Raw genomic sequence first — 18276 nt, 5'->3', positions numbered from 1 at the left:
TTCTGCTCTCCTCCGGCCCTTTTCATCGGCTGGCCCATTCCCCTAATCCTGGCCCCCTCCCCTAATCCCCCCCATTCGACCCCAGGCCGGCTGCAGCTATTGTAAGGTGGAGAGAAAGGAGAGGGGTGGGGGAGGGCCACCTGTTCCAAGACCCCCTTCCAAGACCAGACTGGACACCAGGATGGGGCCAAGAACAAACCTCCCTCGGGGACCAGAAGGACCCGGCGAGCTGGGGGGAGGGACCTGCAGAACCATGGAAGGGGGTGGGCAGGGCCCCCTCCCTCCGGAGGACCCGAGTGTCACGCACACACAGTGACACACACTCTTTCCACTCACGCCGGCGGCGGGGGTTGCCCTGGGAGACCAGGCAGTGAAAGGGAACAATCCCCGGGGAAAGGGGGAGCGGGGGAGGTGGGGAAGGGTCTGAGGGCTCGGACACAACAAGAACCGGAGGTGGCAGGGAAGAGGATTTGGAATTTATTAGGGTCACAAGCACCCCTGCCTCCCATATTCAGCATTCCTGAGTCATACACCGCCGCCCCTTTTGTAGCCTGGGAACTCCGAGTCCTCATCAGCGGGAGGCTGCGCGGAGCGAGCGCGGCGCAGGGTCCTCGAGGCTGCTACATGAAAAGACCTCCTGGGAGGGAGAGACATTTGGACAGATGCAGGGGTGGGGAGCGGGCCGCCGGGGTGCCGACTTCTGTTCCCGGCGCGGGAGCCCCTGCCCTTCCTCCTAGGGCTGCCCGCTCCCTCCCACGCTCTCATACCAGTGACTTCCACGGAGGCCCCCGTGATGTAGCCGCTGTCTCCAGAGGCCAGGAAGGCCACCACGTCTGCCACGTCTGCGGGAGCGGTGGAGAGTGGAGGGTCCCATGGACTTCCAGAGACCCAGAGCAGCGTGCAGCCCCCCAACACCAGCAGCCGATCCTGGGGAGACCCTCTCAGAAATACAACCGTGGGATTCAGTGCTCACCCTCAGGGTCCCCCAAGTGTCCCATGGGGATCATTCCGGTCACCTGCAAGGAAACACGTGGGTGAAAGGTTCCTTCTAGGGATCTGTGCGTGTGTGGGGGGTGCTGAAGACAGGACCCGGGGTGTTCTACCTCTGAGCTATACCTCCAAGCCTTTAAAAAAATTTTTTTTGGTGGTACTGGGGTTCCTGGAAGCCCTCCTACCTCAAGGCTACACTCCCAGACCTATTTTTTACTTTTTATTTGGAAACACGGTCTCTTAAGCCAGCGCAGCTGGCTTCTAACCTGCGCACTCCTCCTGTCTTCACCTCCCAAGCGCAGGGATTACAAGCGTGGCCACCACGCAGGCGCCTTTTTATTTTGAACAGGTCTTATTAAGTTGCCATGCACTGGCCTCCAACTTGTGGTCCTCTTTTCTCTGCCTCCTAACTACAGGGACTGCTGTTCATGGACTTCTTTTTTTTTTTTCCTGTGGTACTGGGGATGGAACCCAGGGGCACCTCCCAGGTACACTCCCCAGCCAGAATTTTTTTTTTCAGATTTTTAAATCTTTATTTGGAAACGGGAAATGGTCTCACTGTGTTTCAGAGGGCCTAAGTGGCTAAGGTTGTCTGCTAACTGTGATCCCCCATCTCAGCCTTCCAAATGCTGGGAGTACAAGTATGCACCACCACGCCTGACTCAGAAATATCTTTTTTTTTTTTTTTTTTGTGGTACTAGGGATGGAACCCAGGGGCATTCTACCTCCGGGCTACACCCCCAGCCCTTTTTATTCTTTGTTTTGAAACAGGGTCTCACTGAGTTGCTAAGGGCCTAAGTAGCTGGGGCTGGCCGTGAACCGTGATCCTCCTGTCTCAGCCTCCCGAGTGCTGGTTTACAGGCGTGCGCCATCACGTGTGACTCTTCATGGATGTTTCTGAGGACGAGGTCTGTGACCTTTCTCCGTCTTCATCCTCATATGCACTTAATGAACACGCACTGCCTGCCAGGCAGTGTGCCACATTCGCTCTCTGGCGCCCAGAGAGGCTGGCCTCCGCCCGCAGCCTCCTACCTTGTCCTTCACTTTCTGAGGCATCTTGTCTGTCATGGGTGTTGCAATGAACCCTGGGAGGACAGAGTTGCAGCGGATCCCATGTCTGCAGAAGGGAGAGTAGCTGCTGACTCTGGAGAGGACATGGACCCTTCCCTCAGGCCCCTGCCTGCCCCCACACGCCCCCTGGCACCCAGGCATCTGACCCACCGTCCGAGCTCCCGGGCCACAGTCTGGGTGAGCCCGATCACTCCGGCCTTGGAAGCAGCGTAGTTTGTCTGTCCCATGTTCCCCACCTATGCGGAGCCAGAGACCTGGGGTGAGCCGAGCCTCATGGAGGCCCCCTACGCCCGCTCGGCTGGCGGACCCCCCAGCCTGACCTTCCCAACGATGCTACTGATGTTGATGATGGAGCCGGGGCATCCGCTGGACACCAGGGCTTGGGCTGCCGCCTGCGTGACCAGGAACGTGCCCTGGCAGGAGGGGTAAGGAGGCAGCCATCAGCCGGGGGCCGCCCTCCGACTCCTTCCCCGGCCTGGGTGGGGCGCAAGTCCCAGGCTCAGAGATCGCCACCTTGAGGTTGACGGCGACGACTCTGTCCCAGTCACCCTCAGACATGTACAGCAGAAACTCATCCCGAGTGATGCCCGCACAGGACACGACGACAGATGGCGGGCGAGAAAAGCAGGCCTGCGGGAGGGGGAGGTCACGCCCGGCAGCGCCGCAGAGGCGGGGCAGAGCGCGCGGCGGCAGCCCTGGCCGGGCGGGTCGCCTGGGGTCACCTGCACTTGCTCCAGCAGACGCCTGGCGGCCCCGGCCTCGGACACGTCGGCCTGGAAGGCGGCGTGGTCCTCGCGCCCGGGCCCGCCCAGCAGCCGCACCGTCTCCCGCGCCGCTGCCCCGTCCAGGTCGCAGACGGCCACGGCGGCCCCCTCCCTGGCCAGGCGCGCGCTGATCGCCCGGCCGATGCCGCCGCCGGCGCCTGGACGGGAGGGGAGGGCCGGGTCAGAGGTCACGGGGCGAAGTTGGTGCAAATCGGACGAGGGGCCGGAAGTCGCGGGGGTCCGAGGGCGCGCCCCTGACGTCACGCCTGCACCCCAACCCGCCCCGGGAGAGGACCCCGGGAGAGGACCCCTCAACCTGTGACCAGAGCCAGCGCGGAGCGGAGCCGGAGCTGGGACGCCATGGCGGGGCACCCGAGGCCTGAGCCAATCGGAGAGCGCAAGGGGCGTGGCGAAGGCCTAGCCGGGGCCAATCGGAGCCCCGCAGCTTCAGGCCATCTGCGGCCACCGGCGCGGGCCGACCTCCCATCGCGGGGGCGTGGCCAGACACCCCCGAAAGGGGGCCCAGGGAGTAGGGGAGACAAGGGGCCCGTTCCTCCCCCGAAACACAAAGACTGCGTGTAGGGTGGAAGATACAAAGTCTTTATTTTCGATCACCAATCCTCCCCCTTGACTCAAAAGTGATATAAAAGGACTAGAAACAAACAAAAATCAGGCCATGAGATTACCAGCTAATTCCCACACTCCCCCCAATCACGCCCAAATCAGGACACACGATTGCGTTATCCCCGACTCCGGTTACCCTCCGGCCAGGGCTCTGGTCTCCCTGAGGCCTCCACCAACAGGTGGGAGAGAGAAGCCCTTGGGCACCTCCTGTGTGGCGTCGTGGTCCTCGCGGTGGGTGGGGCGCCAGGTAGGCTGCCACCATCCCTCCCAGCCTCCTCCACACCCCATTTACCCCTCTGCCGTCCACAACATGGTGGGGCAAGGCCCAACACTTTGGTCCCTCTGGCCTCTGGCTCTCGCGGTCAAGCCCTGGAGGCCCTAATGCGGGGTCGACATTCTCCCAGGCGCCAACTCCTTCCCTAGCAGACGCCCAGCCAAGGCCCCCAAGCCCCGCAGACCCTGACCTGGGGTTAGAGGTGGCGTCTGGGGTGGGGCGGGCGGCTGCCAGCTCTTACTCGAGGTGGGCAATCAGCACCATCATGAGGACGCCCCCAAGCAGCCCCAGCACCTCCAGAAGTGACTGTAAGGGCGACGCCTCCCTCAGCAGCTCTGGCAGCACAGACACGGTCGCCACGTAGATAAAACCACCTGCGGTGAACGGCAGAACCCAGCCAGGACCTGTCCCGCCTGCAACGTCGCTGCCCACTGCCCCTCCTTCCGTGAGCAGGGCACAAGCCGTGCCTGCCAGTGCCCCCACTGCTGTCAGTAGCTGCAGACGCATTGCCTGACGGGAGAAAGAGAGGGAGGCACTTAACAGCTAAGGACCGTCAATAGGGGAGAGCTATATAGGGGTGGGGTGTGCATCTTTGGAAACTAAAAAACTAGGTGAGGGGGGGGTTCTTTTTTTGGTGCTTGGAATTGAATTTGTGGTACTAGGGATTGAACCCAGGGATATCCTCCCTCTGAGCTACACCCCAAGCCTATTTTCTTATTCTTTATCTTGAAACAAGGTCTCACTAAGTTGCTGACAGCCTCACTAAGTAGCTGAGGCTGGCCGCAAACCTGCGATCTCACACCTGGCAGGGACGGTTCTAGATCAGACGTTTTTCAAAGCAGTCCTTCTATGGATCCCGGGACTTAGTAGGCGTGTGTGGACGTGTGCATGTGTATGTAAAACACTGTTACCCTAAATCATTCAAATGGTTTATAGACTGTAGTTCAGGAAAATACTTAGCTATGGGATAAAGAAAACAGAACTTCTTCCCCTTCACTTAAAAAAAAAGTTGCTACCAATGACAGTATAACTCATGTAGACTGATAGAGGCACTGGGGTGAGCGCGCAGGGACATGTTCAGTGGTCATCATCACCCACCTGCTTTTTGCTGCAGCCAGACTGGACCAAGATGGCAAAGTCCCCGACCTCGTGGGGCACTTCATGAAGCAAGACAGTCATTGTGGTCAGGATCCCCAGTCCTCGGCCACCCCGAAAGGAAGCTCCAATGGCCAGGCCGTCCGTGAAGTTGTGCGCCAAGTCAGCAGCCAGATTCAGGTAGCCAGACACACGCAGGTCTTGACAGGACACAGAGGACCGATCAGAGGCCCCGGCCCCGCGTCCCGCCCCGGCTAGCCATCCTGACGTCTTTTGAGAGACCACGTCTGCACACAGCCTGGCGGCGTTCTCAGCCACCACCGTTACCCAGAGCGCCTCTGACTCGCAGCACCCCTTGCCCACGCGCTCACCGACGCCGGCCCTCACCAGAACCTGTTTCTTCTTTGTCATCCGGGTTCTGAGGTCGCACTGCCCCATCCTTGGGCCCCGAGCCCCCTGCTCTCCTCTTCCGCAACCCTTCTCTTTCCTTTTCTTCTTCTTCTGAGCTGGGCTTCTGCTCTGAGGGACGCTCTGAGGGAGAAAAGCAGCTGGTCGGAGAGGGGAACAGAGACCTATCCTCAGAGCAGCACTGGTTCACGTGGTGCCTGAGACGAGGGGATTAGGACACACACAGGAGGCTCTCGGCGAGGCTGGCCCTGGCTCACCCTGTTTTCCGTGTGTGTGGCTGTGGCCATGCCCGTGTCCTCCCTTCACGTGTCGCACAAACTTTTCCACCACGAGGAAGGCAACAATCCCACTGAGAACCCACAGCCCCACAGACAGGATGGGGCCCTGGCCTGGAAGGGGGGCAGTGAGATGTTAGGGGAGACGCCGTGGGACTGACCGTCGGAGGAGAGAGATGCTTTCCCAGCGCCCCCACCCGGCAGCCGCGAGTCCTCCTCACCGCTGTGGGAGTGTCCGTGTCCAGGCTGCTCCAGAGTGTGATGCGAATGAGGCTCTGGAGGAAGGAGAGAGAGCCAGATGCTCGAGGGAGCACCTGACCCAAAGGATGCGCGTGTGGGCGATACCGGAGGGTTGGGGACCAAAAAGAAGGACTCCTTTCCCCCCAAAGAATCAAATGGCTTCAGCTTTGAGGGAGAGTCGGAGAGGGTGCTCACCCAGGGCGTGAGGGATGAGGTGTAGGAAGGCGTCTCCCAGGAGCCCTCCAGAAGCAAAACTGAGTAAGATCTGGAGCAGAGAGCGATGTCTGGGGGAGTTCGACTCCACCGGGATGAGGAAGAGGACGAGAAAGGGAGCTGCCGAGATCAACACTGTGGCCCCCAGTGCCTGGCAAAGGAGAGCCAAGGGTCAAGCGCCATGGACTTTCCAACAGTCCACCCCAGACCCCTCTCCCCCGCACACTCACATAGGCCCAGAGAGTGACAGTGTCTAGGTCCTGCTTGATGGCCGGAGCCCCAGACTCTCCAGAGCCTCCACGGCTATGATCATGGTCACGCCTCTGTCCTCTGTGCTGGAGGCTCTCACGGGAGTGACCAGGGTGCAGATCCTCATGTGAATGTCCGTGGCTGTGCCCATGCCCATGGTCGTGGCTGTGCCCATGCCCATGGTCGTGGCTGTGCCCATGGCCATGCCCGTGGTCATGACCATGTCCATGCCAGATGCTCTCATGAGTGTGGCCGTGGCCGTGGGCATGGCTGTGTCCATGGTGGAAGTCCTCATGTGAGTGCCCGTGGCTGTGGCCATGGAGGTCCTCTTGCACGTCCTTGTGCTGGTCACCATGACCCCCGTGTCCGGCCACCAGTAGCCCCAAGGCCGCCCAGGTCAGCAGGCCCACGGCCACCCAGTGGGGGGCCCGCAGGCCCCTGGCCATCACGCTGACCAGAGGGACAGAGTCAATGACTTCACTTGACCCTCAACTCTACCTACGCGGGGCCGCTTTACTCCGCTAGCGCCCTCCGTCCACCTCTACGGGCCGTTCCCCCGTTCCATTCCTTCCCTACATGGTTCCCCAGACTCGTTCTGTTTTCGGACCCCTTCCCGGATGCAGTCGCCCCGCTCCCCTCGGGCGCCGCTCTAGCCTTCGCCCGACGCCTTATGGACTCTCTGGGCCCTAACCTCGACGACCCACTAGAGAAGGAGAAGGCCTGGAAGCGGCAGCAGGGGCGGCAGGGACTCTCACCGGCTCGGGCCCCTCCGCCTTCCCGGCTCGCTCGGACGTGGCAGTCACGCCTCTGGCTCCCGCGAGAACGGGAGCTCCCGCTCGCCCTCGCCCCAGCCCTTTACCAACATGGCGGCTCGGGCGGCGCCGCCGCCAGGGCGCAGGCGCAGCGCGGAGGTCACTCGAGGGGAGGGCGGCGCCGCCCCCCGCCGGGAAGCCCGCCTCCTCCGCGGGGCCGCGAGGGGCGGGAGCGCGGACGCGACTTCCCGTCCGTGCGAAGATGGCGGCCGCGGCGGCGCTGTCACCGCGGCCCCGCGCCGAGCGGAGCGCCTAGCTCGGCCGATCGCGGCCCGGGCCGTCCGCGGCCGCCGGGCCCGCCAGCCCCGCCCGGCGGCGGCATGTCGTGGGCCGCCCGCCCGCCCTTCCTCCCGCAGCGCCATGCCGCGGGGCAGTGTGGGCCGGCGGGGGTGCGCAGAGAGGTGCATTGTGGGGGCGCGGCCCGGTGGCGGCGGCGGCGGCCCTGGCTGGATCCCGCGGCGGCGGCGGCGGCGGCCTCGGGAGCGCAGCCAGCCCCGGAGCCGGAGCCGGGGGAGGCTGGACGGGACGGGATGGGCGACAGCGGGCGGGGTGAGTGTCCGGGGCCGGCGATGGCGACGGCGCCGGCGCCCCTCCCCGCGCCCGCCCCCTTGTTTGTAAACACGCGGGGAGGACGGGTTCCCTGGAGCTCGGCGTCCCTTCCGCCCGTCGCCCCGCGCTCGGCTCCCGGGCCCCGGGCTGGTGGTGGAGGGGGTGGGCCGGCCCGCCCCACGTGCCGCCCCGCCCGGGGACAGGGCGGCCGGCGGCGGCCTGCTGTCCGTTCCCACGCCTGGCTGGGGCGTTTTTCCTCACTCGGACTACCCTTCTCTCGGTCAGCCCCCCTCTCTTCGCCGCAGTTAGGAGTTAAACTGCTGTTCAGTATTTCTGGACTGGAGGGAGACGCCGGGCCGGGGCGGGGGGAGAACGGAGGCCTCCCCGCGGACCAGCGGAGACTCATTTTCTCTTTTTGTCTCTCCTGTCTCTTGTGTGTCTCTGTGCTTGTGTGTCCCCCTCTCTCAGATTCCCGAAGCCCAGACAGCTCTTCTCCAAATCCCCTTCCCCAAGGCGTGCATCCCCCCTCTCCTCCGGGGCCACCTCTCCCCGCCTCCGCAGCCCCATCCCTCGGAGGCGCCGGGGCCCCGCCCCCCATGCCCCCGCCCCCTCTGGGCTCCCCCTTCCCGGTCATCAGTTCTTCCATGGGGTCCCCCGGTCTGCCCCCTCCAGCTCCCCCAGGATTCTCCGGGCCTGTGAGCAGCCCCCAGGTGAGAGGTTGTGACCCACTTACTGCCTCTCCACTCTCTTCTCCTTGTTCTCCTTGTAACCCCAGATCCTTGTGTGCGCTTCCCCATGGCCCACTGACCTTCCAGTCCTCTAATCCTAGCAGGCCTGTGGTCCTTGTGAGACCCCTTGTCCTCTCTGAGGTGACTGACTTCTTAGTGCATGCTTCTCCCCTGACCCTATTTTTTAAAAATAAGCCCCCGGTATTCTCGGTGTCCCTTATCAGTGCCTTTCTGCCCCTTTTGACCCGTCTGCCCTTCCAAGCCACACGCCCTGCAGGGCCGCTGTGTCGCACAGTTTCAAGGGGGGCCTGTTTCCATCTGTTGGCTTTGGGGTTTGGTCCGGGGATGGCCCTTCATGGAGGCCGCAGCGCCGGGCCCCTAGCGCCGGGGAATGATTCCCCTGACCTCAGAGATCTTGCCTCCCAGCGAGTCCCCCTGTGACTTCCCTATTTCCCCTATCCCAGATTAACTCAACAGTGTCGCTTCCCGGGGGTGGGTCTGGCCCCCCTGAAGATGTGAAGCCACCAGTCTTAGGGGTCCGGGGCCTGCACTGTCCGCCCCCTCCAGGTGGCCCTGGGGCTGGCAAACGGCTGTGTGCAATCTGCGGGGACCGGAGCTCAGGTATGGGGCGCAGAAGGGAAAGGCGGAGTCTGGGGTTGTTGATCTCCCCCACAGGAGTGCGGGGTTGGGTCAGAGTGCAAATGTGGGGTAGAGTGTGGGGGGATCAGAAGGGAAAGGGCTTTGGGGTCCTGAGCAGGGAGGAGTGGGACTGGGTGCCCCCACTCTCTGCTTCCTCGTCACCACATCTGACAGACACAGGGGCGCTTGGATGAAGCCTTGGCGAGGGGCCGGGAGACCTAGTGTGAGGACGTCTCTCTGTGGCCCTCCGCCCTCCCCGGCCCCTCGCAGGCAAACACTACGGGGTCTACAGCTGCGAGGGCTGCAAGGGCTTCTTCAAGCGCACCATCCGGAAGGACCTGACCTACTCATGCCGGGACAACAAGGACTGCACGGTGGACAAGCGCCAGCGGAACCGCTGTCAGTACTGCCGCTACCAGAAGTGCCTGGCCACCGGCATGAAGAGGGAGGGTAGGCGCCCCACCCCGCCCCTCTCCGCCCCCCTCCTGGGAGAGCGGCGCAGGTAGAGGGAGGATGGGCAGCCCTGCCGCCTTCCTCCCGCGGAGCCGGGCTGTGCTCTGTCCTGCAGGGGGCGACCTTTGCTTTCCTCCGCCCGCCCGCCCGCTCTTCCGGGTGCCCTGTTGTAAATGGTTCCGCCTGCCTGGAGCCTGCGCAGGATTCCCCCCAGCCCAGTGAGCTCGCAGATAAGCTAACCTGGCTTTATCGAGACGGCCTTCTCTGTGTCTTTGGCTCCTCTGTTCTCCGTCTTCCCGCTCTGTCTTTCTCTGACGGGCGCCCTGGCACTCCCCCCCTCCAGCTCACCTCTCAAGGCCTACCGACCTCAGGACTTGCCGTCCCTTCTCTGCATCTTCTTCTTGTCTTGAATGGTTCCTGGGCTTCCGAGAGATGCCCGAGAGAGTATCTTGGCCAGATTCCTCCCGTAGAGAAGAGATGCCCGAGGCCTGGCTTTCCCAAGGGCACGCAGCAAGAGTGGCGGGGTGGGGTCAGCTTCCTGCCTGTTTGGGAGTCAGGCGAGCAGGGCATTGCCGCGAGGCACGCCTGCGTTCACGTGTGTGGCCTGCCGCGCGTCGTGTGAACTTAGGCAAGCTGCGTGTCCTTCAGGCCCCGACGTCTTCCTCTTTAAAGACGAGAACGAGCTCAGGTCTAAGGAACTTGAGTGGATGTTAAAACGCGCTTAGCGTGGAGTAGGACTCCCGTGTCAGTGCTCACTGCCTCCCCAGTGCCTTCAGTCCTCTCTCGACTCGCGTACCTGTCCTTTTATAGCCGTTCCAGCCCGCCCCAGGCCACCTTTCCCAGCAGCCTCCCCAGGTGCTATAAATATCTCGAGGGATGGGACAGAAGACTTTGATAGGCCCCAGGGTATCCGAGGACTGGCTCTGGCTGGCCGCTGACCACCTCTCCCCCCCTTGCAGCGGTGCAGGAGGAGCGGCAGCGGGGAAAGGACAAGGACGGGGATGGGGAGGGGGCCGGGGGAGCCCCCGAGGAGATGCCCGTGGACAGGATCCTGGAGGCAGAGCTTGCTGTGGAGCAGAAGAGTGACCAGGGCGTTGAGGGGCCCGGGGGAACCGGGGGGAGCGGCAGCAGCGTGAGTGATGGAGTCGACCCCTTCTCCCTTCCTCAGGGGGCTGGGGGCGGGAGTTCAGCTCTGGCTTGTGTCCTCCTCCCTCCCCTCGTAACCTCCTTCACACTGCCGGGGCCTGGGGGTGCCGCCAGACTGGGCCCCCAGACCTCAGGTGGGTGTGAGAGCCCGCCTTCCCCCCTCATGGGCAGAGCCACGGGCGAGTCCCAGGGCCGCCAGCAGAGGGGCCTGGCTCAGGGGGGTTTAAAGCCTCCTGTCAAGCCAGGCGTGGTGGCGTACGTCTGTAATCCCAGTACTTAGGAGGCTGAGACAGGAGAATCACAGGCATGAAGCCAGCCCCAGCAACTTCCCGAGACCCTGTTTTAAATCAAAAGGCTGGGGTGTAGCTCCGAGGTAGAACGCCCCTGCGTTGGATCCCCAGTACCAAGGGAAAAGCCTCTGACAAGGGAGGCTCTCGGTGTACCTCCAAACTATCCGTAACGCTTGCCCCTGTCCCTACAGCCAAATGACCCGGTGACTAACATCTGCCAGGCGGCCGACAAGCAGCTGTTCACGCTTGTTGAGTGGGCGAAGAGGGTCCCCCACTTTTCCTCCTTGCCTCTGGATGACCAGGTCATATTGCTCCGGGCAGGTCAGTGACCTCGAGTCCTTTTGGCCTCTTCACACTTGACCCCTCTTTGGCCCCCTGACCTTCGGGACGCAGTGGCCTCGCTGGCACGTTTGGGGGCCGCGCTTGCTGACCGTGCCCCCTTCTCTTCTTGCTCTGACCCCGCGGCCCCTGGCTGCTGCCCTTGCTGCCCCCTCCCCAGGCTGGAACGAGCTCCTCATCGCCTCCTTCTCCCACCGCTCCATCGATGTCCGAGACGGCATCCTCCTGGCCACGGGTCTACACGTGCACCGCAACTCTGCCCACTCTGCGGGCGTGGGAGCCATCTTTGATCGGTCAGTGGCCGCCCGCCTGCGGCTGGGCAGCTGCTGGACGGGGGGTGGGGCTGTAGGCTGGTCCGTGTCCAAGGCTGGCTGAGCTGTGACCTTTGAGTGACCTGCAGGTCCCTCTCCAGGGTGCTGACAGAGCTAGTGTCCAAAATGCGGGACATGAGGATGGACAAGACAGAGCTTGGCTGCCTGCGGGCAATCATTCTGTTCAACCCAGGTAAGGGGAGGGCTGCCCTGCCCCCAGACAAGGTGCCCTTGGAGCCGCCCCTCCATAAGGCGCTCAGCCCAGGAACAGCAGCCTCCCGACACCTCCTGGGGCCGGCCTCCCTTGCCACACCCCGGCAAGGGCAGGGCCATCCGTGGACCACGTCTGCTCGTCCACTGGCTTGACTCACCGTTCTCTTCTCTCCCCGGCCGGCCCAGACGCCAAGGGCCTGTCCAACCCCAGCGAGGTGGAGGTCCTGCGGGAGAAGGTGTACGCATCGCTGGAGACCTACTGCAAACAGAAGTACCCTGAGCAGCAGGGCCGGTGAGGCCGCTCGGGGCCCGGGCGGGGCGCGGGCTGTTGGGGGCCACGGGCGGCCCTCACACCCCTCCCTCTGTGGCCAGGTTTGCCAAGCTGCTGCTGCGTCTTCCCGCCCTGCGCTCCATCGGCCTTAAGTGTCTAGAGCACCTGTTTTTCTTCAAGCTCATTGGCGACACCCCCATCGACACCTTCCTCATGGAGATGCTCGAGGCTCCCCACCAGCTGGCCTGAGGAGTGCCCCCGAGAGGACGCCAAGCCGGGGCGGAACCTGGGGCACCGCTGAGACCCCCAGGGGCTGGTTGGGCATCCTAAGTGGGGACCCCGGATCCCTGGGAGGACTGGACATCTCCCTTCAGTGGCCTTGGGTCTCTGAGTTTGTTGGGATCTCGTGATTTGGGGTGACTTCTCACCCCTTCTCCCTCCCCGGCACAAAGCACTGGCCCTGCCCCAGGGATCCTGCTTCCTTCTCACCGTGGCCCGCTCCCACTGGACAGTGGAAACGGGCTCACCCAGAGACGGGTGTGAGGGGGCAGGCCCCCCAAGCTGATGGACGGGGAGGCCCGCAGGCCTGCTCTCTGCCAACGTGGCAGACGGGGGAGTGTGGAGGGGGCTGGCTCTGTCCCCTGCCCAGAGTCCCGTTTACACTTCACCTCCTGCAGTTAGACTGAAGAAAAGGTGGTGGTGATTAAGGGCTGGTGGAGACTAGGAAGCCATCTGCTATTAATTTCCTCTGAGGATAGAGACTTGCAGTTAGACTCAAAGAAGTACTGTACTTTCCCAGGTTGACTAAGAAAAGCCGGTGGTGGAGGCGGTATTTGGGCAGGGCGGGCCCAGGTGGTCTGTCCTTGGGCTTGTGCACTGGCCTGCCCGGCCCTCCCCTGCCCCTGCCCCTGCCCCTGCCCCTGGCCTGGCTGTGATGACTGTGATGGCGTCCTGGGGGCCTTCCCAGCTGCCCTCCAGCCCACACCTGCATGGGCTGGGAGGACAGGAGCCTGGCCTGAGGATGGAGGGGCGATGGCCCGCCGGCGGAGATGGGGTGCTGGGGCTGCATGATTTTGCCCCGGGGCTTCTCTTTGGGGTCCTTTCCTCTCGCACATAAAATTGCTTTCAAATTAGAGTCGCTGTTCTCTGAACTAAGGTGAATGTGGGGGAGGCGCCGCGCCGGCTTGGTGTGGGGCATCGTGCGGGCATCCGGTGGGAGCTGCAGACCGGCTCCCTGGACGCGCTTCCCTGGGGCCCGAGAGGCGGGCACAGGGTGGGGGACAAGGCGCGCTTTGTCGGGAGGGGGAAGAGGGTGTGCCAGCCTGGGGGCGGGGCCGAGGATGGGCGGCCGCTCCTCAAAGGCGCCTTGTTCGCCGTGCCCTCCCTGCGCCAGCGGGCGGCGGCGCCTCTGCGGGCCGGCCTTCGCTCCCGCCGCACCGCGGGCTCGGCCGCCGGCGCCGCGCCGTCCCGGGGTGACCCCGTTCCGCCGACCCCTCCAGCTGCATCACAGCTCCCTCGCTCCACGCGGCCCCTTCCACCTGCGCTCCCGGCTCTCTACCCACTTCCCCGTTTCCATCTCTTCGGAGGCGATTAACCTGTGTTTGAGCGTCCCAGCCTCTGGCCTCTCTGTCCCAAGGTCGGCTCAGTCAGCCGGGGAGGGGACCCCGCGAGCCCCTCCCCTCCGCCCCCCACCAGTTAGTCCTATCTATAGCCCCGTCTATAAATACCCCGCCCCAGGCCGCTCTGTAATTACGCGGGGCGGGGCGAGAGAGGTAATTATGGAGACCTGATTGCGGGTGGGCGTGGGGTGGTGACCCCCCCAGGCCCGCCTCTCCCCTCCCACTAGGTCCTGAATCCCACCCAGGACTCACTCCGCTGAAAGGGGGCTCTGGGCCCCCAAAGGGGAGGGAACCGGGGTGCGTGTGACTGGACGCTTGGGTCCTAGGGGAGGAAGGGGCTGGGAGGTTAAATTGGGCTCCCTAAAAGAATCTTAGGGTGCAGGCCACAGTCCTGCCGGAGGAGTTCAGCTCGAGGGTCAGCGGGGAGGGCGGGCTCCCCCAGGTGGGGCTCGAGGGTGGGGTTTCCTGGTGGCTGTGGGCGGGCGGCTGAGGCGGGGCGGGGGGCGGGCTCGGGGTGGGGGCTCTGGACCGCCGGTGTGGCCGGGGACTCACAGGAGCGGCGTCCGCCGAGCAGGGAGCAGTGCGGAGCCCCGACGGCACCTGGCTGCATGGGGCCGGGCTGCTGAGAGCCCTCGTCGACAGCTTCTGCCGGCCTCTGGTCCTCTCAGGGGATCCCGGGCTCCAGGCTCACCGCCCTTGCCGTCTCCTGTCGGCCTCCGGGCATCCCTGGGTCCCTGGGACCTGGCGCTCTGATCTCCCAGTCATGGAGCGGTGCCGCCGCCATCGCCTCCTCCTGCTTCTACCTCTGGTGCTGGGGCTGAGCGCTGCCCCTGGCCAGGCAGGTAAGAGGAGTAGCTGGGGCAGGCAGCTGGGGCGCTAAGCATCCCTGGGGAGGGACCTCTGATGCCCGGCCAGAGCTTCTGAGTCTAGAAGGCCTTTGGGTCTTCAGAGTTTAGGCGGGGGGCAGACACCTGGGTCCTTTTAGCCAGGTTAAGGGTCTGTCCCTGGTTAAAGTGCCTGGAGGAGGGCCACCAGAGAGAGCCTGAGCAGGTGGGATGCTGAGTCTTCAGGAGGACCCGAGGGTGGCTAGGGCCAGTCGGGTCCAGCCTCTGCGGATCCCCAGGTGGTAGATAGCAGTGCCGAGGGGTGAGGGGTGAACCTTTATGGGGCAGAGCAGTCTTGTGAGCCGAGACCTCAGGGATGCTCCTGATAGCTGTCCTACTGGCCTCCTGGACAGCGTCCCCCACCCCCTCCCTGTGCCCTCGATGCTGCCACGCGGCTGGCTCTGGGGAGCACCAGGGCTGGCTGCCAACAGGACGGCCGCTGGACAGCCTGGGATCAGGTGTCTGAGGCCGGAGCCAGCTCTGCATTCCTGCCCCTCCCCTCCCCCTCTGGCCAGCCAGGCTCCCCTGGGACCCTGGTGTCCACAACCCCAGTCTTCCCCCATCCCAGGACCCAGCCGTCCTGACTCCTAGGAAGGGGATTGGATGTCAGCGCAGGAGGCTGGGACCCCTGGGTGGGGGCAGGCTGGAGCAAGACCCCTACTCCTGACGACACTGGGGGCTATCCATTACTTCTCTGCTCTGGAGAGAAAACAGCATAAAGGGCTCAGATTCGATTACAGAAAGGACTTCCAAGCTCGGAGGAGTGGGGCTCAGGGACAGGAAATCAAAGTAGATGGTGTCTATGAGTCTTTCTCAGGGAGAAAGGAGCCCTGTGGCAGGAGGCAGGGGGATGGCCATGGTGCCCGGCTCCTATTTCGGGGCTGAGTGGGTGGAGGTGGGACTCGAGACAGCTTGGCGTGGAAGTCCTGCCATTAGAGGATGGGGCACTTGGGGGCTCAGAGGTGGAGCGGCAGAGGGTGCCAGCGTGCCAGCAGGGAGCCGGGGGACAGGCGGGTTCTGAGACAGTGGCGCGAGTGTGTGGCTTGAGGTGGGCAGAGGAGCAGACTGGACTCTCCTGTGCTCTGCGGTCTCGTTGGCCAGGGTGTCTGTGAGTCTCTGTGTCTCTGCTCCCTGGCCTTCCCCTTTCAAAGCGGCCCTTGTACGGCAGTGTTTGCGGAGTTGCCACACGCGGCCAGTTCTGGCGGGGATGGGGGGCAGGCCGCGGTTTCCCCGGCTCCTGGACTCAAAGGGCCTTTTCTCTCCTGCCCGCTCCACCTCACCGCCCCACCCAGCTCTGCTCTCCCGACTGCAGGCCTCTGCCCTGCCTGCCACTGCTAGGAGCTCGCTGTTGGAGCACTCTTTGGGATTTTTTCCAGTTTGGAGTGGAAGGCGTGAGCAGTGTGCGCTGGGGAGCAAGCCAGGGAGTTGGTGACCTTTGTTTTCCAGGGAGTTTGGGCCTTGGAAGCTGAGGTCTGGATAGATCAGCTGGTGGCCTGCCTTTTAAATCTTTGAAACAGCCCGGTGCCTGGAATCCTGGGACTTGGGGGGCTGAGACAGGAGGATCACAGGTTTGAGGTCAGCCTCAGTACCTTAGCAAGACCCTATTTCAAAATAGAAACTAAAAGGCTGGGAGCTTATAATCCCAATAACACACACACACACACACACACACACACACACACACACACACACACACAGAGTCTCTCTGGATCACAGGTGGTTGGGGGTGGCGGGCATGGTGGAGGTTCCAGGTGTGGGGCGCTTGCCTGGATTTCGGCGAGAGCCCTGATGGGATCTACAGATGTGCGGCTCAGGGCCCTGGACCTGCTCTGTTCTTCGTGGCAGCTTTAGCCATCTCCCCACACCCCAACCCCACCTCCCGAGCCAGGGGCACAGGCTCTTGGGACAGCTAATTCTTCTGTCTCCTTTCCCAGCACTGGCAGAGTTGTTCCCCAAAACCCCACTCCACCAAACTCGGGATCTGTAGCAGCTCAAAACCCCTCCCCAGAATGCTGCCTTCGCTCTCCCCAGATGCTCCCCTGCCCCTCCCGTGCCCAGGGTGATCGATTGCCCAGATGCTTGTGCTGGAGACGGGACAGATGCCAGGAAGCCAGAGGCTGGGAGATACGGAAAAGGCATAAGAGAGGGAGAGAGAGAGAGAGAGAGAGAGAGAGAGAGAGGGAGAGAGAGAGAGAGGAAGAGAGAGAGAGAGAAGGATGGACAGAAACAGGGGGTGGAGGAAGATAGGGGAGGTACAGAGATGAAAAAGACCAACAGGTGCAGAGACCAAGGAAAAGACACAGAGCGAGAAGCTGGGCGCGGAGGCTCACACCTACTTCAAAATAAATAAAATCAAATTGGCCTGGGGTGGAGCTTGGAGTTAGAGAGGGGGGTAGATGGAGAATTGAGAGATATATTAAGAGAGAAATTCACAGGCTGAAAAACAGAGGGACAAAGTAAGAGAGATGCATGCCGGTCAAGAGGGTGAGGCGTTCCACACCAGGCCCACTGCTGTCCCCTGCGGTCACTCTGAGTCCCCAGCCATGCAGGCTACCTTCAGGGGAATGTAAGTGGACGGGCGATCTTTGCCTTCCAGGGAGTTAGAGCCCTAGATCCCAAAGGCCCCTTTGCCGCCCGCCCGAGCGCGTGTTCCTCCTCCTGACCCTCTTGGACTCTCTCAGGTGTAGCTTCTGTGGACATGCTCGCGGCCCTCAGGTTCCCCTCCCTCCCCGACGGTGTCCGGAAGGCGAGAGGCATCTGTCCAGCTGATGCAGCCTACCGAGTGTCCAGGCCTGCCCAGCTCAGCGCCCCCACCCGCCAGCTCTTCCCAGGTATCGGGTGATCAGTCGGGGAGGTGGTAGGATCAGATCAGACACCAAGAGGGGTGCCTCTCTCTCTGCCTCTCACTCCCGTCCGTGTGTCTGTCCCTCGGGTACCAGGAGGCTTTCCCAAGGATTTCTCTCTGCTCACCGTCGTCCGGACGCGTCCCGGCCTCCAGGCTCCGCTCCTGACGCTCTACAGCACCCAGGGCGTCCAACAGCTGGGCCTGGAGCTCGGCCGACCCGTCCGCTTCCTCTATGAGGACCAGACGGGCCGGCCCCAGCCCCTGGCTCAGCCAGTCTTCCGAGGCCTCAGCTTGGCGGATGGCAAGTGAGTCTCTGCCCCTCTGGCTTGCCTGGCATGCACACTCAGGAGAAGGTCCCCAGGACCCCATTCCCTAAACTGAGAAACCCTGCTGTCCTGTCTGGCCACACGACACCTACCCACTGTGTTGCTTCAGGCCTGAGTTTTGACTTTAGAGTCTGTATCCTCACTCTCCATGTGTGCATCTTAGGCAAATAATTTCACTTTTTAGCTGGATGCGGTGGTGCAAAGCATGTAATCCCAGGCCTTGGGAGGCTGAGACAGGAGGATCGCAGGTTCAAGGACAGCCACAGCGACTTAGTGAGATCCTTGATAACTTAGTGAGACTCTATTTCAAAGTAAAGAATAAAAAAGGTGTAGGGCAGCTGGGTGTGGTGGCACACACCTGTAATCCCTGTACTACTTGGGAGGCTGAGACAGGAGGATCACAGGTTCAAGGACAGCCCCAGCAAGTAGTGAGACTCGAAGCAACCTAGCCAGACCCCGTTTCCAGATAAGAAATAAAATCAGGCTGGGGTTGTAGCTTGAAGGTAGAATGCCTCTGGGTTCAATCCCCAGTTCACACACACACACACACACACACACACACACACACACAGCTAAGGTATTGCCCAGAGGTAGAATGTCCCTAGGTTCAATCCCCAGTACCAAAATAAAACAACCATTTCACAGCTC

At 62.8% G+C, this 18276-nt stretch overlaps 4 protein-coding genes across 5 annotated transcripts in view; 2 read left to right on the top strand and 2 right to left on the bottom strand.

Annotated features, from left to right (window-relative positions):
* Nucleotides 1-526: 526 nt before the first annotated feature.
* HSD17B8 (hydroxysteroid 17-beta dehydrogenase 8) lies at nt 527-3187 on the bottom strand (the record flags this gene model as incomplete). Its single annotated transcript, XM_080710516.1, has 9 exons — nt 527-637; nt 768-842; nt 974-1016; nt 2023-2107; nt 2212-2297; nt 2382-2474; nt 2575-2691; nt 2784-2983; nt 3142-3187. 9 exons carry the CDS (start codon nt 3185-3187, stop codon nt 621-623), a joined length of 762 nt encoding a protein of 253 aa, XP_080566642.1. The 3' UTR covers nt 527-620.
* Nucleotides 3188-3960: 773 nt separating this feature from the next.
* On the bottom strand, nt 3961-6649 carry SLC39A7 (solute carrier family 39 member 7; the record flags this gene model as incomplete). Its single annotated transcript, XM_080710507.1, has 7 exons — nt 3961-4233; nt 4822-5018; nt 5206-5349; nt 5484-5615; nt 5723-5776; nt 5937-6105; nt 6185-6649. The coding sequence occupies 7 exons, from the start codon at nt 6647-6649 to the stop codon at nt 3961-3963; spliced, it is 1434 nt and encodes a 477-aa protein (XP_080566633.1).
* A 686-nt stretch (nt 6650-7335) lies between these two features.
* On the top strand, nt 7336-12308 carry RXRB (retinoid X receptor beta; the record flags this gene model as incomplete). 2 transcript variants are annotated; one of them, XM_080710504.1, is made up of 10 exons in its annotated part: nt 7336-7564; nt 8033-8274; nt 8757-8913; nt 9202-9381; nt 10344-10516; nt 11012-11141; nt 11320-11452; nt 11572-11663; nt 11870-11975; nt 12056-12308. In XM_080710504.1, the coding sequence occupies 10 exons, from the start codon at nt 7336-7338 to the stop codon at nt 12201-12203; spliced, it is 1590 nt and encodes a 529-aa protein (XP_080566630.1). In that variant the 3' UTR covers nt 12204-12308. The 2 variants fall into 2 exon arrangements, with proteins under 2 accessions (XP_080566630.1, XP_080566629.1); XM_080710503.1 differs by having other exon boundaries at nt 11560-11663.
* A 2028-nt stretch (nt 12309-14336) lies between these two features.
* The window catches only part of COL11A2 (collagen type XI alpha 2 chain), a gene marked incomplete at both ends in the record, with an annotated part of 29946 nt that continues 26006 nt past the window's right edge, over nt 14337-18276 (top strand). Inside the window, 3 exon segments of the mRNA XM_080710491.1 lie at nt 14337-14415; nt 17139-17288; nt 17397-17607. Coding sequence (XP_080566617.1) covers nt 14337-14415; nt 17139-17288; nt 17397-17607 — 440 coding nt within the window.

The sequence above is a fragment of the Muscardinus avellanarius genome (genome assembly GCF_963383645.1).
Source record: "Muscardinus avellanarius genome assembly, chromosome: 14".
Lineage (NCBI taxonomy): Eukaryota > Metazoa > Chordata > Mammalia > Rodentia > Gliridae > Muscardinus > Muscardinus avellanarius.
Note: the sequence above shows the minus strand (reverse complement) of the source record. Positions and strands in the feature narration are given on the sequence as shown.